Source organism: Sorex fumeus, unplaced genomic scaffold, assembly GCF_029834395.1.
Source record: "Sorex fumeus unplaced genomic scaffold, SorFum_2.1 ptg000122l, whole genome shotgun sequence".
Lineage (NCBI taxonomy): Eukaryota > Metazoa > Chordata > Mammalia > Eulipotyphla > Soricidae > Sorex > Sorex fumeus.
The window spans coordinates 39813469-39834763 of NW_026606179.1; the positions used below are offsets into that span (position 1 = coordinate 39813469).

Genomic DNA, 21295 nt, shown 5'->3' on the forward strand with positions numbered 1-21295 from the left:
CCTCCTTCCGGCAGAAACGATTTCTAGCCTCTCTACGCATGAGAGCACCGTTTGGGAGCGGATACCCCAAACATACAAGAACCCTTTGCTTCTCCTGGTGGGGGGAGTCGTCCCTCTCCACCTCCCCCCCCCCGCCCGCCCCCGCCCCACCGTCAACTTGGGAACGAGACACCGAGTTTGTTCCTTAAAAGAGGAGCAGCAGGGGATGCGGGTGTGTGTGGGGGTGCTCCGGGATGAGTGTTAGGAAATTGAACTTGGGGATCCGCCCTGCAGGCAGGGCTGGGACGCTGCGGGGAACCAGAGTCGCTGCCCCTTTGATAGTGGGGTGTCTCGGTCTTGGTGCGCGGCGGGGCACGCGGGTGCGCAGAAGGGGCGGGAGGCCTCGCAGGGCCTGGGGCGCGCGCGTGGGCTGGGGCGCTCAGAGACGGGGCGCACGCTGGGGTTGCACGCTCAGGGGCTGGGGCTCATGGGGGCTGGGGCGGTCAGAGACGAGCGCACGCTGGGGTTGGGGCGCACGGGGGCTGGGGCGCGCGCATGGGCTGGGGTGCTCAGAGACGGGCGCACGCTGGGGTTGGGGCGCACAGAGGCTGGTCCGCGCGCAAGAACCGGGGCGCTCAGAATCGGGGCGCACGCTGGGGTTGGGGCACACGGGCTGGGGCGCGCTCGGGGGCTGGGGCGCTTAGAGGTCGGGAACCCCAGAGCATCTTCCCGGCCCGCGCCTCACTCCCCGTCCTTCTTCTTCTCCTCGGGGACCTCCACCGACAGCGTCTGCTCCCCAGCGTCGGGGCCCGGGCTCATGCGGATCCGCACCGAGGGCTCCGAGGGTCCGGCCGCGCCTTCCCCGCCCGCCTCTGGCTGAGCGGCCGGGGCTTCTGGGGGCGCCGGCGCAGGCGGGGCGGCCTGGGCCGGGGCAGCCTGGTCCTTGGCTGCCTGGTCCGGGGCGGCCGCCGCTGGGGCTGTGGGCTGGTCCGGGGCGGCTCCTCCTGCTTCTCCTTCTGAGGCCTTGGCCTGGAATCGGGTAAGGGGTGACTGGTGAGGCGGAGTCGTTCCGGGCTTGGGGACTTGGACCCCTCCCTGTCCCTGTCTGCTCCCACCCTCCAAGAAGGCAGAGAACACGGAAGGGATGAAATCTGAGGGGTGGGGTTTGGGGGTGGGACGGCAGGCACAGGAGGGGTACTCAGTAGAAATAGAATATACTACAGCGGCGTTTGCCTTGCCTGTGGCTGACCCAAGTTCGATTCCCAGCATCCCATATGTCCCACAAGCACCACCAGGAGTAATTCCTGAGTGCATGAGCCACGAGTATCCACTGTGCAACGCCGAGTGTGACCCAAAAAGAAAAAAAAAAAAGAATATACTCTGGGGAGGTTAAAGGATCAAAAATCCCGTGAAGGGCATGTGGGCCATGGCTGAAGTCCAAGTACAGGGACCCGCCCTGACCAAAGCTCTCAGGAACACTCAAGGCAAACCAGAGAAGGCCAGGAGCCCCATGGCCTGGCCACTTTCAGGGGACAAATGGGCTGCGTGCCCCACCTGGCTGTTTGTCACTGGGACCTGGAGCGAGATGGGGTGGGGGTGGGGCTGTGGGTTCAGCCCATCCAGTGCAGCCTACAGTGGGCTCAGGGGCAGGGAGCCCCAGATCAGAGCAGAAAGGGTGGGTGTTGTCACAGCTAGGAGCCGGGATGATGGAACCCTGCAGGCCTTGGGGGTCTGGGGACGCTGTGGGGTCCGTCAGAGACTGATGGGTGTCTCCAGCCACCAGCCTGTGGGCCCAGGGGGACCCGGCCACAGCCCAGGTGTGGTGAGAACCTTGGCCATGGTGGTTCCCCATGCCCCCCACGGCTCTGTCTGACTCCATCTCTGATGGAAGGGAATGGAGGTGTAGGAGTAGACCCCATAGGAGGAGGCCTGAGTGCTCCCCACATTTACCAGCCCACTTGGGGTGCCTGAGCCCCAGGTGAGAGGCAGAAGAACCTCCTCGAAGCTGACTCAAGTCTGAGGGTGGCGAAGGAAGGGAAGGGGAAGTCTACAACTGTACCTCAGGGTGTTTCACTAATAAAAATTAAAAAAAAAGAAAAAGAAAGGAAGGGAAGGGGCTGGGGGAGCCCCGGGCAGCTCCGGGGACCCAGCCCTCCCTCTGTCGTGGTGTTTCTCTGGGTCTTGGGGTGCCTCTCTGCCCTCCCCCGTCTTCCCTAAACTCTGCCAACACGCATTTGAGGCAGCACGTACAGACCATGCCCAGGATGATGGGTTCCTGAGCGCCCGTGGAGAGACTCCCCAGGAAGGGAGGTCGAGTTCAGCATGCTTTCATGGAAAGGTGAGAGGTCTCGGGGTACCCTGGCATCCCCACAGCCCTGTGTGGCACCCACGAGCAGGCTGAGTCTGGGGCTCAGCAATGCCGGGGAGCTGGCCCGGAGGCAAGTGGCCCCGAGGGAGCCAGGATTCGAACCTGGGTCTTGGGGCCACTGTGTAAGAACATCTTGCTGGAACCACAACACCCAAAAGGAGAGAAAGAACAAAAGGGAATGCCCTGCCACAGAGGCAGGTTGGGATGGGGGGATGGGGGGATGGGGGTGGGAGGGATACTGGGACCCGTGGTGGTGGAAAATGGGCACTGGTGGAGGGATGGGTGTTTGATCATTGTATAATTGAAACCCAAGCATAAAAATTTGTAAATCTACAACTGTACCTCATGGTGTTTCACTAATAAAAATTAAAAAAAAAAAGAACTTCTTTCTGGCAGCTCTTGAGGGTCTAAATGGCAGGGCAAATGCCTTTCATTGTTGGCATCTTGGGCACTATGGATAACATCTCTGGCCTGCTCGGGGTGGGGGGAGCTCACATTTGGGGTCATACTCCTGGTGCAGATACTCTCAGGGCTCATGTCTGCATGTACAGCCCCACTAAAGACCCCCCCCTTTTTTTTCTTTTTGGGTCATCTCACCCGCATAGCAAAGCCTGGCAAGATACCTGTGACATATTGGACATGCCAAACACAGTAACAATTGTCACAATGGAGACGTTACTAGGCCCGCTCAAGCAAATCGATGAACAACGGGAGAACAGTGACAGTGACAGTGCTTTTTGGGTCAGACCCAGCGATGCACAGGGGTTACTCCTGGCTCTGCACTCAGGAATTACTCCTTGCGGTGCTAGGGGACCATATGGGATGCTGGGAACTGAACCCGGGTCAGCTGCGTGCAAGACAGATGCCCTACCTGCGGTGCTATCACTCCAGGCCCTAAAGACCCATTTCAATGGCTGAGCCTGGCCCCAACAGTCTGTAAGTGAGACTTTGTCTGTCTGCAATCTGGGGCCCCCAGAGACGTTTCTGGAGAATGTCAAGAGGAACCCCAAGTGGCTTTGACGTTAACCAACAGCCTCCCGCCATGAAAGCTCTGGGCAGGTCCTGGTTCAGCCACCAGCCGGGCTGGAGATGGGTTTGCTGAGCCGCTTTGCTTTGGCTCTGGACCGCTCCCCTCCCCGCGAGGGCCTGCCGCTGAGCTCCTAATTCCATCTCCCCCTTCCCAGCAGCCTCCCCAGAGGACTGTCACGAAACACCATAATTAGTGCAATCATTCTAATTGGCATTCTTGGCATTAGTCATAGACAAAAAGCCCTGGAACTAATTTTAAAATTCCCCTCAGATTTATGGGGGCGGGGGCAGTCAGCACTGTGTCTGTTGGCAGGATTTTCCCTTTCAAATCTTGTAAATTGTCACAGACACAATATTAAATATGAGCGCATGGCTGACAGCTGGGAAGAGCCACTCTCTGCCACTCTCTGCCCACAGCCCACTGCGCCTGCCTCGGCATCAGAAACAGGACTTCCCCTCAGGGACCGTTCTCTCCCCATCCACTAGCTCCAGGGCCACACGGATTGGCTCGGGAATTGTCAGGGGACCCAACTCTGTCCAATGACTGTGAGCCCTGGGACTTTCGCTGGAACCGCAGGGAGAAAGGTCCCCGTGGTCCCTGTATTGCCATGAGGTCCTGTATGGTGGTGCAAAAGGAAGACGGAGACACTCTGAGGTCCCAGCAGGTTAGAAGGATTAAATGCAGCTCTGAATCAGAGTATTTTGGACTCACAATGGGTTTCTTGGGACAGAACCCCATTGTAAGGAGAAGCTGAGCCTGAAAGGGCCTTGTTCTGCTGGAGTTAGTAAACCAGGAGACATTGGGGTGTGGTATGGGAATGGGAGTGTCACTGAGAGTGCAGAGTTTAAGTTGGTACAACCAGTCTTTTTTTTTTTTTTTGCTTTTAGGGTCACACCTGGCAATGCACAGGGGTTACTCCTGGCTCTACACTCAGGAGTTACTCCTGGCGGTGCTCAGGAGACCATCTGGGATGCTGGGAACCAAACCCGGGTCGGCTGCATGCAAGGCAAACGCCCTACCCGCTGTGCTATCACTTCGGCCCCTGGTACGACCAGTTTTTCTTGCCCCGGGACCCTCTGTACAGACTCCTGCCTTGACTTTGCCGTGACTTGAGCCAGAACATTCCCCGTGTTCTCTAGATACTTGGAGACAGCTCTGTCACTTGCTACCTGCTAGTCCTGGCAGACATAAAGAAGGGGGACAGAATGGGGGAACCGCTTCCTGGGCCCCATAGTGCTGCGACTAGGTGACTGGGTTTCCCGGGTGCCTGGGTGACCGGGTGCAGGTGCCCCCACATTACCTGTTGCTCCTGCAGCTGCTGCTGCCTGGCCGCCGCCTCCTGTGCTGCCAGCTCCTTGAGCCGTGCCCGCAGGTGTGCCAGCTTGCCGCCGCCTTTGGCACCCATCTTCCCTGCTGCAGCCAGGGCGGCATTGAAGAGCTTGGGGGTGCCCGCGCGTGGGGGGAGAATGAGCACACTCTTCTTCTCCTCCTTGGACTTGTTCTGTCTCAGCATGCGCCTGGAAGAGAGGGGTGCCACTCGCATCATACACACGCGGGGAGAAGAAGCTCGTGTGTACACACGTGTGCATGTGTGTGCAGAACCCAGTGAGAGGCTTGTGCGTGCACCTGTGTGCCTGCGTGTGTGTATGTGTGTGTGTGAAGCATCTGCAAAGAGGCTTGTGTGTATGCACATGTGCTTGTGTGTGTGTGTGTGTGTGTGTGTGTGCAGAACCCGAGGAGACACTCATGTGTCCACACGTGTGCCTGTGTGCCTGTGTGTGCAGAACCCAAGGAGAGGCTCATGTGTGCATATGTGTGCCTGAGTACATGCATGTGTGAAGAACCTGAAAAGAGGTTTGTGTCTATGTGCCTGTGTGCATGCATGTGTGTACGTGTACAGAACCTAAGGAGAGACTCGTGTACACACATGTGCCTGTGTGCATGTGTGTGCGGAACCCGAGGAGATTCTCGTGTGTACACAAGTGTTTCCGTGTGTCATGTGCATGCGTGTGTGTGTGTGTGTGCAGAACCCTTTACGGGGGAGCTGTCTTAAGGGGGAGGAGCTTCTAGGAGTCCCGCACAGCGCTCATCAGAGGGTGGCAACAGCTAGAGCCATGGGTTCCCGGGTGATGAGGCTCAGAGGGGTTGAGTGAGTTTTCCAAGTTCACACAGGAAATACCCAGAGAAAGTGTGATTTGCTCTCAGCCCCCTGCAGACACTCGTCGGTGGCCCCTGGGAGCCTCTGTGCGGTTCCCTTCCCTTGCAGGTGGGCAGGACATGTGACCTGCGTTCACTCCATAGAACACAGCAGGACGACGGGTGGTCACTATGGTGCCTATATCCCAGTGGGCTGACATCTCTGTACCACACCGACTCTGTCCCTTCCTGTTCTGGTGAACTAGGGGGTCTCGTGGGGGGACCAAGGGGCAGGGACCTGGAGACAGTCAGAACCACAGTCCTCCACCTGCCAGGAACCGCCTCCACGTGGTCTTGGAGGTGGAGGTGAGGCCCCTCTGTGGGCACGCCCATGAGCCCGGCCTTCGAGCAGATCCGAGGGGCTACCCCAGTCTTCTGGCCCTTGGGTGCTCTGAGACAGAGCTCAGGCATGGCTTCGAGCTACTACATCTGCGGTCCTTTGTGCCCCCTGCAGGACCATGTGTCACTGCACCGGTGCTCACACAGAAGGCTGGAAATTCCCCTTCATTTCAAATGAAGAGAGGAAAGCCCAGAAGCGGCAATTCACTTTCTCATGGTCACAGAGCAGAGCCGGAATTCAAACCCACCCTTTAAACCCTAGTGCCTGAGAGCAAAGCGAATCCAAAGCCACATCCAAGTTATTTTCTTCTTGGATGCTGACCATACTACTGCCATGGGCGTGGCCGGGATGATTGTCCCTAGGAGAGCTAGGGAAACTGAGGCCGGGAGAGAGCACGGGTCCAGGGTATGTGAATTCCAATTCAGACCTAACTGCCCTGCATGGTCCAGCTCCTCCCAGCCTGGGTAGCGTTTCCCATCACACAAAACCCCGGCCTTCCACTGGGTGTTTGTCACACTACAAAGTCTAGCAAGCCAGCAAGGCCAGACCGCTGATGGGCAACTCCATTCATCGGGCTTCAGGCAAAGCTCGTTTGTTGAAGAATGAGGGCATTTCTGGCTGCTTATCTAATCAGAGGCAGCGGCTGAAATGCTGAAATGCCGTCTGTCGCTATTCACTGCCCCAGACGGGCATTGTCCCGCAAGAGCGGCAAACACGGCCATCCGTCAGCCGCCTCCCACACCCGCGTCTCTGTCACGGGGCTCTAGCTCACTGTGTGACTATTTGTGGAGATGCCGAGGGTGGATCCAAATGACAGGAAAAAACTCAGCATGTTGGGGGCTGGAGCGATAGTACAGCGGGTAGGGCTCTGCCTTGCACGCGGCTAACCTGGGTTCGATTCCCAGCATCCCATATGGTCCCCTGAGCACCGCCAGGAGTGATTCCTGAGTGCAGAGCCAGAAGTAACCCCTGAGTATCGCCGAGTGCGACCTAACACACACACCCACACCCACACACATACACTGGAGAACCCCACAATGGTGTGACCAGTGCTCCTGGAGAATGTGAGGAGCTTGTTTCTGGAAGCCTCCCCTTCCATTTTTACCAACAGCTTGGTACCCACCGTGTGTGTGTGTGTGTGTAGAGAGAGAGAGAGAGAGAGAGAGAGAGAGAGAGAGAGAGAGAGAGAGAGAGACGTTTCTTTTCCACATTCAGCGGTGCTGGTGGGGATAAGGGGTATTTCTAACATGCTCTGGGGACCTGGTGGTGTTGGGGATTGAACCCTGGGCTCCTCCATACAGAGCATATGCTCCAGGACCGTGAGCTAAGCCCCCAGCCCCTGCACTCACCTGCTCTAACACCCCATGTTGATCCAGGGACACTGAATGCCAGGGGCCTGCCCCTGGGGACAGAGCTCAGTGGGCTGCAGTCACGGGAGCTCTGGGTTTGATGTCCCCTTACCAAGGGGTCCCCCCTCATTACTGCTAGTAACCCTGAGCATGACTGGGTATGCCCCTCCACCAACCATTAGCTGCTCTCAACTCCTGTCTGCACGGAGGCACCCCCCAGCTGCTGCCCCAGAAAAATAGGGTCCCAGTGGGGGGCCCTTTCTCACAGTGAAATTGACCCCAATGGTCACAAATATGTGAGAACCAGAGCATCTGGGCTCCCGCGAAGATGCTGGCTTCTGGTATGAACCGAAACCCAAGTGGCATCACTGCGTCCAACCTCAGCCCTTGCAGACCTCTGGGGACAGTTTCTAGCCTCTGCTTGTGTCGCAGCAAGTATTGACACAGTGTGTGGGGGGCAACAAGTCAATTTTAGGGAGTGAGCGAATCGCAAGGGTGAAACCCGAACAGGTGGAGACGGGCCTTCCCTGTCCCGGAGACGGGCGGTTGGTGGGCAGACTTGGTAGGGAAAGGTCAGACAATCCTGAGAAGCGTCAGGCCTACCCCGAGGGATAGTCTGCCCTGCTCAGAATCAGAGGCGCGAACACAGTGACAAGCTCACAGCCACATGTGTTAACTAAGCCACATCCAAGAGTGAGCCACCAGGGGTATGTGCCCGGGCCAATGTGTGGCCAGAGTAAGGTGCTTGATGTAGCGGGCAGGGGCCTAACTAGGCCCTGGAAGGGACAGGGACGCAGCTGGGGGACAGTGGCAGCTTCAGGTCTGAGGAGAGGTGAGGTCAGCACATGGTTGCATAGTTACGATCCTGCTGTTTATTTGTTGTTTAAAAAAGGTAAAGTCCCTCCCGTTGTTCATCGATTTGCTCGAGCAGGCCCAGTAACGTCTCCATTGGAGATTTTGTTGTTACTGTGTTTGGCATATCGAATACGTCACGGGGAGCTTGCCAGGCTCTGCCGTGCGGGCGAGATACTCTCGGTAGCTTGCCAGGCTCTCCGAGAGGGGCGGAGGAATCGAACTCGGGTTGGCCATGTTGGCTGCATGCAAGGCAAATGCCCTACCGCTGTGCTATCGCTTAATTAATTAATTTTGACTTTTGGGTCACTCCCAGCAATGCTCAGGGGTTATTCCTGGCTCATGCACTAAGGAATTACTCCTGGCGTTGCTCAGAGGACCATATGGGATGCTGGGAATCGAACCCGGCTTGGCCGTGTGCAAGGCAAAGGCCCTACCCGCTGTCCTATCACTCCAGCCCCTGTTTACTTATTTTTGTTTTTGGGACCACACCCAGCAATGCTCAGGGGTCACTCCTGGTGGGGCTCAGAGGACCATATAAGATGAGTCCAGCATTGAACCCAGGTCAGCCGTGTGCAAGGCCACCACCCTCCCCGCTATACTATCGCTCTGGCCCCATCTCCTGATACATATAAATCCATCCATAAAACATGTAATCCATCCATAATTTACTCTGATTTTTAAATGTTGTGTCTGACCCATGACTCGGGGGCCACACCTGGTCTGGGCTGGGAGACCCCGTGTGGTACCAGCATTTGGACCATGAACATGGCCATAGCCACACGCAAGGCTCATGCTTTCACCTCTGCACTACCCCTCAGCCTGACCTCCTGACTTGGTCGAGGTGTGAGTTTTTGTTGGAGTACTGAAACGCAGGCTGAGGGAGAGACGGAGTTTTCTAGGGCTGGGGTTGGGCTATACCCATGACCAAGGGCTATTCCTGGCTCCGTGAGCTGGAGGCACTCCCCACGGTGCTGGGGATCAAAATCAGACTTCTGCAAAGCTGTGCGCCAGCCCTCCGGACTATTTCCCCAGACCTGCCTTGTTTTTTGTTTTTTCCTTAAATAAAAACACACAACATACCTGGCCTTCTTCCGGAGTAACTTCTGGGACTCGGGGTAATGCACCAGGATTTCATTCAGGTCCTTCTTATCCAGAATGAAGAGGTTGGTGAAGCCGTGGGCCACCACGTTGGCCGTGCGCCGGTTCCCGCCCCCCACGGCCAGCAAGCTGGGGCAGAGAAGCAGGAGATGAACCCCTCAGGGGATGCGGCCTCACCTCTACCTCCTCCCGCTGCATGGCGAGGGACCATGCTCCACAGGAAGCCTGGGGACCCCCAGGGGTCAACGGGGAGCTCGCTGCTGTCTTGGAGGCCCCCTTGCCCATGGGGACCCTTGAGAACAAAGCCCGCCCCACCCCCTCCCAGCGCCCTCCTGACCTGATCTCTCCAAACACAGATCCGGCTTTTAGCGTGACCAGAATGGACTTCCCATCGGGGCCGCCCAGGACCTGCACCTGGCCGGCCTGGATGATGTACATCTCGCGGCCGATTTCCCCCTGCAACGGAAGAACGGGTCCCTCCATCACTGCCGCGGCAGGGCAGGGATTGGGGATTGGTAAGCGGGAACCCGGGCTGATGTTCATTCCAGGCCCTGGCCCCTGGGGAACTCAGTGCTGCCTCCCCCTGTGAACGGGAAGGGACTTCGCTTGGCCGCCTCCAGCGAAGTGATGGGAGCCAGAGGTGTGATGGGAAGGGTGGTGAGGGGAGGTGAAGAGACCCTCCTGGCCCCCGTTAGTGGCCTGCATGGAAGGCCTGGGGCATGGGTGCCCCCCACTGGGCAGCTACCCGCTGCCATGGAATGATCCCAGCTACCAAGTGGAAAAGGGCCTCTCCTTTCTAAAGACTTGCGGGGGGCAGGGGTGGGGGCGAGGAGGGGCTGGAACGATAGCACAGCGGGTAGGGCGTTTGCCTTGCATGTGGTCAACCTGGGTTCGATTTCCAGCATCCCATATGGTCCCCCGAGCACCACCAGGAGTAATTTCTGAGTGCATGGGCCAGGAGTAACCCCTGATCATTGCTGGGTGTGACCCAAAAAAGCAAAATAAATAAATAAAATACATCTTATGGGGCTGGGGGCTACTTTATCCTTCAGGGCCCTCTTCGCTCCCTCAAGGTCAGGGAGCCTGATGTGAGCTCAGGTGGCCTGGTTCAGTGGCCCTGGCCCTTCTGGGTTGAACTGGGTTTCTGCACATTCGCTGGTGAGGGTCCCACCCCCTCTGCACCCAGGAGGCAACAAAACCCAGCGGACTCATGAATCATATATAGATGAGGCCGGGGGGCTCTGGGTAGGGCCCCTGCATGCCCACCCTCTAGCCGAGAGACACGAGGCGCAGAGCGGAGGCGGGAGAAGATGGCTCCTGCCAGGAAGGTGAAGAGCTTGGGCGCGCCGTCCCCTCTGGGCTCAAAGGACCGGCTCTGCGGACACTTCCTGCCCCAGGACAGATGCTGTTTCTGTGGCTGAAGCTGGTCTGTGCTACGTTGCCGCCTCAGACTAGTGACACCAGGGCCCCTGTCCCAGATTCCAGCACAGGGATGGGATTGAAGGACGGTGACAGCCCCCCCCCCCCCCCACCCGCGGGCTCTTCCCCTGTCTGCGCCTCCCAGGGCCGCTCTCTCGTGTCACCTGCTGATGGAGGGTGGGTGTGGGCACATTGATCACCTTCAGGGACACCTGAGAGATGTTTCTGGGGCAGCAAGGCCAGGTGTGACCCCCTATGCACACAGGCAGAGGCTTTGCCCCCTATCTCCGTGGTCTCCTGTGTGTGGGGTCATCTGTGGGGGTCACCTTCACTCCAATGACCCACCAGGGCGGCCCCTGGGCTGAGACACCATTCTCAGCTTCCTTCCTCTCTTTTTTTCCTTTCTTTTTGGGTCACACCTAGTGATGCTCAGGGGTTACTCCTGGTTCATGAACTCAGGAATTACCCGTGGCGCTGCTCGGGGGACCATATGGGATGCTGGGAATCGAACCTGGGTCAGCCGTATGCAAGGCAAATGCCCTACCCGCTGTGCTATTGTCCAGTCCTTCCTCCCTCCTCTTAAGAGAGTCTGCTGCCCGCTGTGTGGGCACAGAACTTTCAAAAATGGTTTTGAAGTTCTTTTTGCGTTCTGACAGCCCCTCCACTCATATGCTGACCATACACTCCTTGACCCAGAGGACAGAGTCAGAGAAGGCAAGACACTTGCTCAAGGCTGCATAGAAATGCAATGTCAATCAAGTCCCTTTTCTGCTCCCAACACCCTTTGGCCTTTGGGGCTGTTGTTGTTTGGGGACAATGCCTGTCTGCAGTCAGGGCTTACTTCTGCCTCTGACTCAGGGGTCCCTCCTGGTGAGACTCGGAGTACCATATGGGGTGCTGGGATTAAACCCAGGCTAACTGCAAACTAACCACCATCTCTCCAGCCCCTTGGGCTGCAGTTTTAAATTCCCGGCCTCCTACAGTCCCCACTTCTCCAGTGCTCTGCTTCTAGAACCTTCCCTGCAATATAGAGCACATAGCTGGAGACAGGGGTCTCCTTGGGCGGAAAGTTCCCGAGACTTATAGGGGGTGTGCCGGCGACTCTCCCCCTGACACACATACCAGCTCAGTGTCACCGCCAGGTAAGCTGGTGACTCGAATCTGCCACTTCTCCCTGCACTGAGTGACCTTGGAGTCACCTGGAATGCCGAAAGCGGAGAGGAAAGGGCCTAGACACCCTCTAGCTTCTAGACACTGCAGGCCCCCGCCTGGCTCTGGGACCAGAGTGTTTAGGCTGTGCTCAGAGCTCATTCCTATGGTGCTCAGGGTTCACTCCTGAATCTGAGCTCAGGGCTCACTCCCGGCTTGGTGCTCAGGGCTCACTCTGGACTCTGTGCTCAGAGCTCACTCCTGGCCCGGTGCTCAGGGTTCACTCCTGGCTTGGTGCTTAGGGCTCACTCCTGGCTTGGTACTCAGGGCTCATTCCTGACTTGGTGCTCAGGGCTCACTCCTGGCTCTGGGGTCAGGCTGCTCAGGGCTCACTCCTGGCTCTGGGGTCAGGCTGCTCAGGGCTCACTCCTGGCTCAGGGGTCAGGATGTTCAGGGGGCCATAAGTGGTTCCGGGGTCGTGTAAGTCAGCGCCCTCCTCATGCCCTCACACTCCTTCTCAGTAAAGTTACACATCCCAGATGTGAGGGTGATGCTGAGGGAGCCCGAGGAATGTTCTGGAAAGCATGTGGCACACCCACGGTCACTGCTTGGGGCTCATGTCCCTGGGGCTATGCCGGGCTCCCTGTGCCACCCCATGCGTGGTGGTGACCCCCGGGGCCCGCAGAGCCCCACTCGCCTTCTTGCACACGTAGTCGTTGGGCAGGTAGACGACGGAGCGCAGCCGCTTCAGCATGTCGAAGATCATCTGTCGGTCACAGCCCTGCAAGAGGAGGGTGTCAGGGCGCAGGTCTCAGGGACCCCCGCGGGAGGAGGGGTGTCAGGGGGTCAGACGGGGCCGGGCAGCAGTACCTGGAAGAGCGCCACTTTGCTGACGATGTCATAGTTCACGTCGATGGCGAGGTCCAGCCGCATCTTGTCCGGAAGCTGCACCATCAGCTCCGACTCGTCTGCAAATGAGGCCCTGGCAAGGGTCAGAGGGCAGCCAGCACCCCAACACACAGAGCCACACACACACACATAAACACACGCATGCAATACAAACACATGCAACATACAAACACATGCACACATACAACACACAAACACATGCCCACACACAAGCACACACAACATACAAACACACAGACATATAAACATGCACAAACATATCCTAACATGCATGTTTACACAGGAACACTCATACATACAAACACACATACATGCTCACACAAACACAACATGCTCAAAGACACAAACATATATCCTCACACACAAACATACAGACTTCCACATACAAGCACACAGATTCACACATATAAATACACGCAAACATGCATACTCGCACACACTCACACATAAACACACATACACAGACACAAATACTTTCACACAGCTACATACAAACACACATAGAACCACACCTACACTCACATACATATGTATACAAAGACACTCACACATGGATAAATCTGCACTGTGCTGGCTAGCCCCGGGACACCTTCCCTTTGTCACAGCAGATGGGAGAGTCCTTTCCCCTGTGTCAAAATGCCCTTCTCGGGGCTGGAGAGATAGCACAGCAGGTAGGGCGTTTGCCTTGCACGCGGCCAACCCGGGTTCGATTCCCAGCATCCCATATGGTCCCCTGAGCACCGCCAGGAGTAACTCCTGAGTGCAGAGCCAGGAGTAACCCCTGTGCATTGCCGAGTGTGACCCAAAAAGCAAAAAAAAATGCCCTTCCCTCTGCCAGGAACACCCCGAGTGCCCCGAGTGCGCCTCTAACTCCTATTCATTCAACACCCATGTCACCTCCTCCAGGAAGTCAGCCCTGAAAGTCCCCAGACCTAACTCCTAGGGGAGCAGCCCCAGTGCCTTCCCACAGTCACCCCCTTTACTGCAACTGTTCTGGATGAACCCTCTTCCCTACTGCCCCTGCAAGAACATCTGCAGGAACTCAAGCTCACAGAACGTTGCTTCCACGCCTATTTTAGAACCCCCAAAGGCATCCATCACTACAACGCCTATTTTACCTACCAGCCCAGGCTGGGGGAATGGGGGTCTGACCTGACCTGTGCTCATGCACCCCGGTGGGGTGTGCTCGGGCCCCTGTGGGTCCCCCTGCGTGATTCCATGTTCCCGTGTTCTGTTCCCCATCAGGCCCTCAGTGCCCAGCAGCGAGCCTGGTGCAAACGCTGGAGGGCAAGAGCAGGTCGGAGAGGCACCGCCTGGCTCCGAACCAGCTGCCCTGCGGTGCGCCCCTTTCCCGCTGCCTCCGGTGTGGCCCTGACCTCGGTGAAGCTGGGGTCACTGCTGCCAGGCCACGCCTGGCCCGGACCTGGGCTCCAGCGATGGGCACTGAGTGCGCTCAGCAGCGCCCCCAGCGGACGGCCCCCGCGCTGCAGGCCGCTCCCGGTTCTGGTGCAGCGCTGGGAGTTGGGGGTCTTTCAACCCTCCCACCCCGTGTCCCGCGCGGTGGAAATGAGCGCAGGGCGGGTCCCGCGGTCCCTGGCTTGACTCTCGAGACTCTGGACCCCCGGTGGGGAGCCGCGGCCGCCCGGCGCCGTCTTACCCAGCATGCCTTGAGAGTGCCAGGTGTACTCGTACCAGGTCTTGACCCGGTTCTGCACGGTCCGGGGGATCTTGTAGAAGTTCATGTACTTGACGGTGCTGTCCATGCAGCTGCGGTAGTAGGTCTGGCCGGCGGTGGCCGCCCCCACCACGTCCCTCATCTGGGGGCAAGGGAGTGGTTGGGTCAGCTCAGGGTCCTTGCTGGAGGCCGGGGGTGGGGCTTCCCAACAGAGCTGAGGACCCCTCCACCCCTCCCAGCAAGACTCAGACCCTACAGCTCAGTGTCGGCCAGCTGTGCTCCAGGGCCAAGAGGCGCTGGGCATGCATGCTGACCCACTCCCCTCCACGCCACCCCTGAGCCCGATCCACGTCCTGAAATGCACCTTTGCACAGACTGGGTGGGGGGGTGCTGTTGAGTGAGGGGGTGGGATGGGGACACATGTCCACACACAAAGGAACTTTTTGGGGGGTGGTGGTGGAAGGGGACCACACCCGGTGATGCTCAGGGGCTACTGCTGACTCTCAACTCAGGAATTAACTCCTGGCAGTGCTTGGGGGACCCTATGGGATGCCGGGGATCAATCCTGGGTCAGTGGTGTGGGAGGCAAGTGCCCTCCTCGCTGTTCAATCGCTCCAGCCCCAGTTTTGAGTGTTTTTTTTCTTTTTGGGTCACACCTGGAGATGCACAGGGGTTACTCCAGGCTCTGCACTCAGGAATTACTCCTGGCGGTGCTCGGGGGACCACATGGGATGCTGGGAATCGAACCCGGGTCAGCTGCGTAGAAGGCAAACGCCCTACCCACTGTGCTATTGCTCCAATCCAAGTCTTTTTTTTTTTTTGAAATAAATAGATTTTATTGGGAGGTTTTGGAGAGGAAGAGAGTGAGAGAGTAACATACTCAAGAGAGAACACGGGCTTCTCCAAGGGCAGAGAGAGAGAGAACCCCTACACACATCCTAGCATTAGACAGGAAAGCATGAAAGTACACATCTCAAGAGGGGAGATGCGGGCGACACATGTGCTCAGCCCACATGTGCTCGGCCACGTGGGCGCAAGCAGCACAAGGGCTCAGGTATGCGCCCAAGTCTTTTTTTTTTAAGTCGACTCCCCTCACCTGTACTCGGGGACCCCTGGGTCACGGCCAGCAGTGTCAGGAGGGATTCAGGGTCTCGAGTGAGCCGGGCATGAGCCCTGAACTCTTGAGGCGCCTCCCAACACACAGAGGCTTTGCTGACAGTGACATTTCACCCCCAGTGTGGGGGACAGGAAGGTGGTGCTGAGGCCACCCTGGAGGGCAAGTCCTGAGGGGGATGCTGGGACCTTGGACCCCTCCTGAGGCCATGGTGGGCGCACCCCGATCCATCCTGAGTGAGCCCGGGGAGTAGCTGGCAGCAGAGCATGGCCCCTGCACTGGCTGGAACGTAGGGTGTATCCCCCTACAATAGAGACCCCCCGGGCTTTCTCATATGAACTCAACGCTCAGCCTTTCTGGAAGCCACTCGGGGGCTGAAGCTGGTTCAGGACTTGCCTTGCACGTTGCCAACCTGAGTTCGATCCCTGACATCCCATGAGCACCGCCAGGAGTGATTCCTGAGTGCAGAGTCAGGAAGAACCCCTGAGCACTGCCGGGTGTGTCCCCCCTCCCCCAGAAACAAACCCAAGTAGAGCAGAAAGCTGGTCATCCCAGCCGCCCACGCTGCACCGAAGGGACCAACTGATGCTTCCGGGAGAGACCTCCAGGGCCGCCGCCTTCACCTTCACCTTCTTGTCTGCCCAACGCTCCGGGCACCTGACTCTCAGCCCAGTGCTCTCTCCTGGGCTCAACCCCACGGGAATGGGAACAGAGGGGGGGCCCTGCAGGCAGGGGTGGGAGGGGTAGGGAGGCAGCCCGGGCGGGTTCCTACCTGTCCGATCATCACGGAGAAAGCGAAGACCCCCGTGAAGTAGTTCAGGAGCTGGAAGACGATCTCGAAGAGCGTCTGCGGGTCGGGCAGGCCGCCGATGGTGATGAGGGTCTTCACGGCCCAGTAGAAGCAGCGGACGTAGCTGGGAGCGGAGGGCAGGGACGGTCAGGGCAGTCCCCCTCTCCTGTGCTGGCTCCGAGAGGCGGGCACAGGGCAGACAGCTTTCCCTTTCTGCTGGGAAGCGAGCCCTAACTCCCGCCCCCCGCAAAGCACTGAGGGTTGCCTGGGAGATCCAGGCTGGATCTGGGTCAGGGGTGACCCCGTCCCAGACTCTCTGTCAGCCCATTTCCAGGGTGGGCGCGCGGGGAGATGGCTGGCAGCAGCCAAGGACCCCACAGATGCCAGAAGCACCCCTGTCCACTCCTCTCATGTCCACCCCTGTCCACTCCCTCCCATGCCCATCCCTGTCCATCCCCCTTTTTCTCCTGATGTCCAGATTCTTGTACAGTAGGAGCAAAAGCACCCACGGATTTGAGTTGTCTTTCTTTTGTTTTTGCTTTTTGCTTCGGCTTTAGTTCTGGGGGCCGCACCCGGTGGTGCTCAGGGCTGACTCCTGGTTCTGTGCTCAGGGATCTGTTCTGGCCAGCTCTGTGGACCCCCGGGGTGCTGGGCACTGAAACTGTGTGCAAGGCAAGCACCTCAGCTGCTGTCCTATCTCTCTGGCTCCACACACTTGGAAAATTACACCGAAGGCCACTGGCTAGGACCCTCCCTAGGCCCAGATGGTGAAATGGAGGCCTCCAAGGGAGGGTGTCACCCCCAGCTGTTGGAATTGGCGCCAGAGTTGTGCCAGCATCAACTCCCCCCACCCCCACCCTGAGGGGGCTGCAGAGTTAGTAACCCCTCAAAGGGTGGCCGTGAGGATCAAGTGAGGGGCTAGTGGTGCCCCTGGCATGTGGTGGCCTCTCAGGAAACATCAGCGTCCAGAACCCTCACCGTCCTGGCATGGGTCACCCATTGGCTGGCGGGGACAGGCAAGTCACTCTAGCGGACGCTGGGAGAGGGGGAGCTGGAGTAGCGGGTGTGACTGGGCAGGGCTATTGGGTCCCCCGGCTACCCCTCTTTCGGCACCCAGCACCCCATGCAGTCGGGAGGCCCTGTTATACCAGTCATCACCACTAGAGGGCGTGCGACGCCGCCTGCAGCAGTTCGGAACTGGGAGGGGTCGTAGCAAAGCCACCAATGGAACATCCAGAGCCAGTGCCCTTTGGCGGACCGTCTTGGGGCGTCAGCAACATGACCGCCCCCCCCCCCCCCCCAGGATGAAGGTTCCCGCTACGGAAGAACTCCCAGGTCACACCCAGGCCCTTCATAAAAGGGAGATATTTGGGGCCCTGGGCTCTGTGACAGGCGCCTTGGACTCCCCCCACCCACTCCCCAGGTGTTTGGGGATCAGGACCCCAGGAAAGGGTCGGGCTGCAAGACCGTCAGGGTCAGTATTTCTCCTCCCCATCTCCTCTGCTCCAACCCAGCCCTGGCCCTCGGGGCAGGGGGTCCGTCCTTCCTGAGCCCCTTCGGGGAATCTAAGGAACGCTCAGGACTTCTCTTTGGCACATTCTCACAATTTCGCTCAGGTCTGGGGGGATGGAGTGACCCCTTCAGTCTCTAGAGTCCAGGTTGGGAGTCCTTTTCCTGGTCTGCTGGACTCCCCACAACCATGGCCGAGGATGCTGGAGGGTGTGGGGGACGCGGGGGTGCTGATTAGCTGAGCCGGACTTGGTCCACACTGGAGTTTTCTGTTCTACACAGGAAACCAGAGCGCAGTCCTGGCCAGTTTCTAGAGAACACAAAGTCCAGGACACTTAGTTCTTTCCCGGGAGCAAGCGCTAAAGACAAGCTTGTGTTCTGCCCTCTGCAGAGAGGGTCTCTGTGCACGGTGACGAATGAACGAATGAATGAATGAATGAATGAGCTCAAGACGGGAATCACCGACCATGTAAGGGTGCTGGGCCCTGACCCCATGTCCTATACTCTCCACCTTCTAGGGCCTGTCCGAGCCCCTCCCCCCTGAATGCCTTTAATCAGGCACTCCTAGGGGGGGAGCACCACAGCCCGGCAGTCCCAGAGGCACCCCCAGGCGGGAGTCCCTCTGGAGAACTGGGCGGGGGGGGGGGGGTGTGATTTGTTCTGTTTTGTTTGGGAGCCACGCCCAGCTGCACTCAGGGCTCTGCACTCACTCAGGGATCACTCCTGGTGGGCTCAGGGGAGCCTATGCGGTGCCGGGGATCACACCTGGGTCGGTGCATGCAAGGTGAGAGCCCTACCCACTGAGCTACCTCAGCAGCCCCCTCAGGGTATGGGGTGGGGGAGTTGATGTCGTTACAACTCTGGCGCCAACTGCAAGCAAGTGCTTGAGGGACACGAAAGGGTTGGTAGCTGGACAGGGAGCCTTTCCAGGACCTGACCAGAGAGGACACGGGCCACCTGACCCTCTCCACCGCCTGCCCCAGGGTGCGTTTTCTACAGATCAGGCAACCAAGGCTGGGAAGGAGAAGTGCAGGTCCGCCCGCTGCCAGCAGGGGGCGCTCCAGGCACCCAGCCTGGCCTCCGCGCCCGCCCACGCAGCCCGCCCGCCCCATCCTGTCCACGGTGGCCTTGGCCTTTGGTTTGTACTTGTCAGACTGTCCCCTCCCTGGCGCTGCCCTTTCCTGCCTGTCCTCCCACCTGGGGGACTCGCTTCCTGTGCCCCTGAACCTGAGCGACAGCTTCCCACAGCCTCTTGAAGCCCTAAAACTGGGTAGGTGTGTGGGGAGGGGAAGGGATGCCCCCTCTTTGGGACTGAGTTTACTGAGACCCTAAAACTGAGCGTCCAGAAGCAGGTCTGCATGCAGGGATGCCTCTCTGTGCCCCAGAGTCGAAGGGCAAGGATGGTCCGTCCTCAGTTTCCCCTGCCTCCAAAGCCCAGCCCATCCTTTGTTTGGGATGAGGTATCTGGGCCTTGGGGGTCCAGGCAGAGAGTTTATTGTTAACACTTGGCGCCCAGCACAACCCACTTCCCTGCCTGCGCCCTATAAAACCTCCCTTGTGACCGTGTGGACAGGATTGCTGCTTTGATGAAATGAGCCCTCCTATCTCATCTGCGGGCCGCTGGCCAACAATGCTTTTTCCTGATTGCTGCCTTCCTCCTATAGTCTGTTAAATAGTAAGAGTGTGTGTGTGTGTGTGTGTGTGTGTGTGTGACGCCAGGGATCCAACCCAGGTCTCATGCCAGCCAGGAGTGATCCCAGGGTATAAAGCCAGGAGTAATCCCTGAGCACTTCCAGGTGTGGCCCCCAAACAAAACCCCACAACAGCCCGTGCATCTGAGAGGGTGTGGCTGCCCTCTGGACTGGTCTGCTGGCCCCGCTGGGCTTAGCCTCGTGGTGCCTGGGAGCTGGGTTGAGGGGCACCTGTGGCCATTGGTGCGTGGCTACGAGTGGATTTGTCTCTGTGTGTGTTTATCCCAGGTTCCAGCAACCAACGTGGACACGTCCGAACCCAGAAGACCCAAGAGAAAACACAACACGGGCACAAGGGGCCCTGAGACCCCAGCTCAGGCCTCACTGCCCGCCGCTCACCAGTGGCCATGTAAGGAGGGGTGATGCGGGGGGCTTCAGTGACCTTCTAGGGGCTGTTAGGAGGGTCCTTCCCGCAGGCATGGCTCGAATCAGTGTCCCCTCCTCTGGGTACGTGCCAGGCACTTGGGAAGCTTTGGCTGAGCGGCAGCCCTTGGACCTGGCATGTCATGGTACCCAGCAGCATGGTGGCACGAGGCCCGGGGCTCACCTGTTCCCTACGCCGTCGTAAACCCAGGTGGTGGAGCCGATGCCCTGGTAGTCGGAGGCCCAGTAGTAGAGGCAGGAGTTGACGTGGAGACTGAAGAGCAGGTAGGTGGTGGTCCTGATAACTCTGGGGGGTGGGGAGTACCACACGGTCACCGGGCACACGTCCCCCACCTCCCAGACTGTCCCGCTCTGCTGACCCGGGCCCAGGGGTGCTCTGGGGGAGTGGCCTGAGCTACATGTGTGGGCTCCCTGGGAGGCAACAGGGGGCATGGACCCCGGGAGAGGGATGGGGGAGCAGGCCCCCCAGGTGCAGCCCAACCTTCTCAGGGGCCTCCCCCCACCCCCGTGTCCTGGAGACAGCAATGGCCTGTCCTCAGGCTCTCCCCCTCGCCCCCAGTTTGGGGCCAGGCCACTGGGGTCAGTTCCCTGGACAGACACAAAGGGAGGCCCAGTTTCCTGCAGTGAGCAGGAAGTGCCCAGCTCTGGGGACCTGCTCAGGATGGGAGGGAAGTGGCCGCTCCCGGCTCTCCAGAAACACCACAACCCTGGAGAGGAGCCAGGAAGAGGCGGGGGGGGGGGGGGGGGGGGGAGGGGGGAAGGGGGAGACGCTTCCCGTGACCAAGGCCTGCAGGCCAGGGCAGGAAGGGGAAGCTGAGTGGGCTTCCCCCTCCCCATTCCTGCACACGTGGGTGTGTGTGTCCTCGAGAGCAGGGGTGGGTGTGTATGTGTGTGCACACGTGTGAGGGTGTGCTGTCTGTGTACCCACCTGGGCCCTGTGAATACGCATGTCTTCACTTAGGTGTGTGGCAGCTTGTGTTCACTGTGCATATACACATGCGTGTGCCACACGGGTGTGCTGCACATATGCACGGGTGTACCTGCAGGACCATGCATGTGTGCATTGCGTGTGTATACACATGTGCCTGTATGAGTCTGCATGTATGCGTGCAGCCGCACACACATGGCAAGCATGCCTGGGAGAGTGTGTATGTACGCAAGTATGTACATGTGTGTATGTGTGTGCATGTGCACCATGTGTGTGCATGTGTGGGTGTGCATGTATGTATCCACATGTGTGTGCATGCATGTGTGCATATGTGTACGTATGGGAGTGCGTGTGTGTACATGTGAGCACATGTGCATGTATGTGTGGGTGTGTGTGTATGTACGTGTGTGTACATGTGCACGTGCATGTAGGTGGGCATGCACTGGGACTCA

General features: G+C 58.6%; 1 protein-coding gene across 1 annotated transcript in view; it reads right to left on the minus strand.

Annotated features, from left to right (window-relative positions):
* Positions 1-685: 685 nt before the first annotated feature.
* The window catches only part of CNGB1 (cyclic nucleotide gated channel subunit beta 1), a 38954-nt gene continuing 18344 nt past the window's right edge, over positions 686-21295 (minus strand). Inside the window, exons 10-18 of the mRNA XM_056137138.1 lie at positions 20079-20201; positions 16254-16395; positions 14350-14509; positions 12654-12751; positions 12481-12564; positions 9553-9671; positions 9198-9344; positions 4678-4894; positions 686-1008 (exon numbers count right to left, since the gene is read on the minus strand). Of these exons, the coding sequence (XP_055993113.1) occupies positions 721-1008; positions 4678-4894; positions 9198-9344; positions 9553-9671; positions 12481-12564; positions 12654-12751; positions 14350-14509; positions 16254-16395; positions 20079-20201 (1378 nt within the window). The 3' untranslated portion in view covers positions 686-720. The remainder of the gene's footprint in view (positions 1009-4677; positions 4895-9197; positions 9345-9552; positions 9672-12480; positions 12565-12653; positions 12752-14349; positions 14510-16253; positions 16396-20078; positions 20202-21295) is intronic.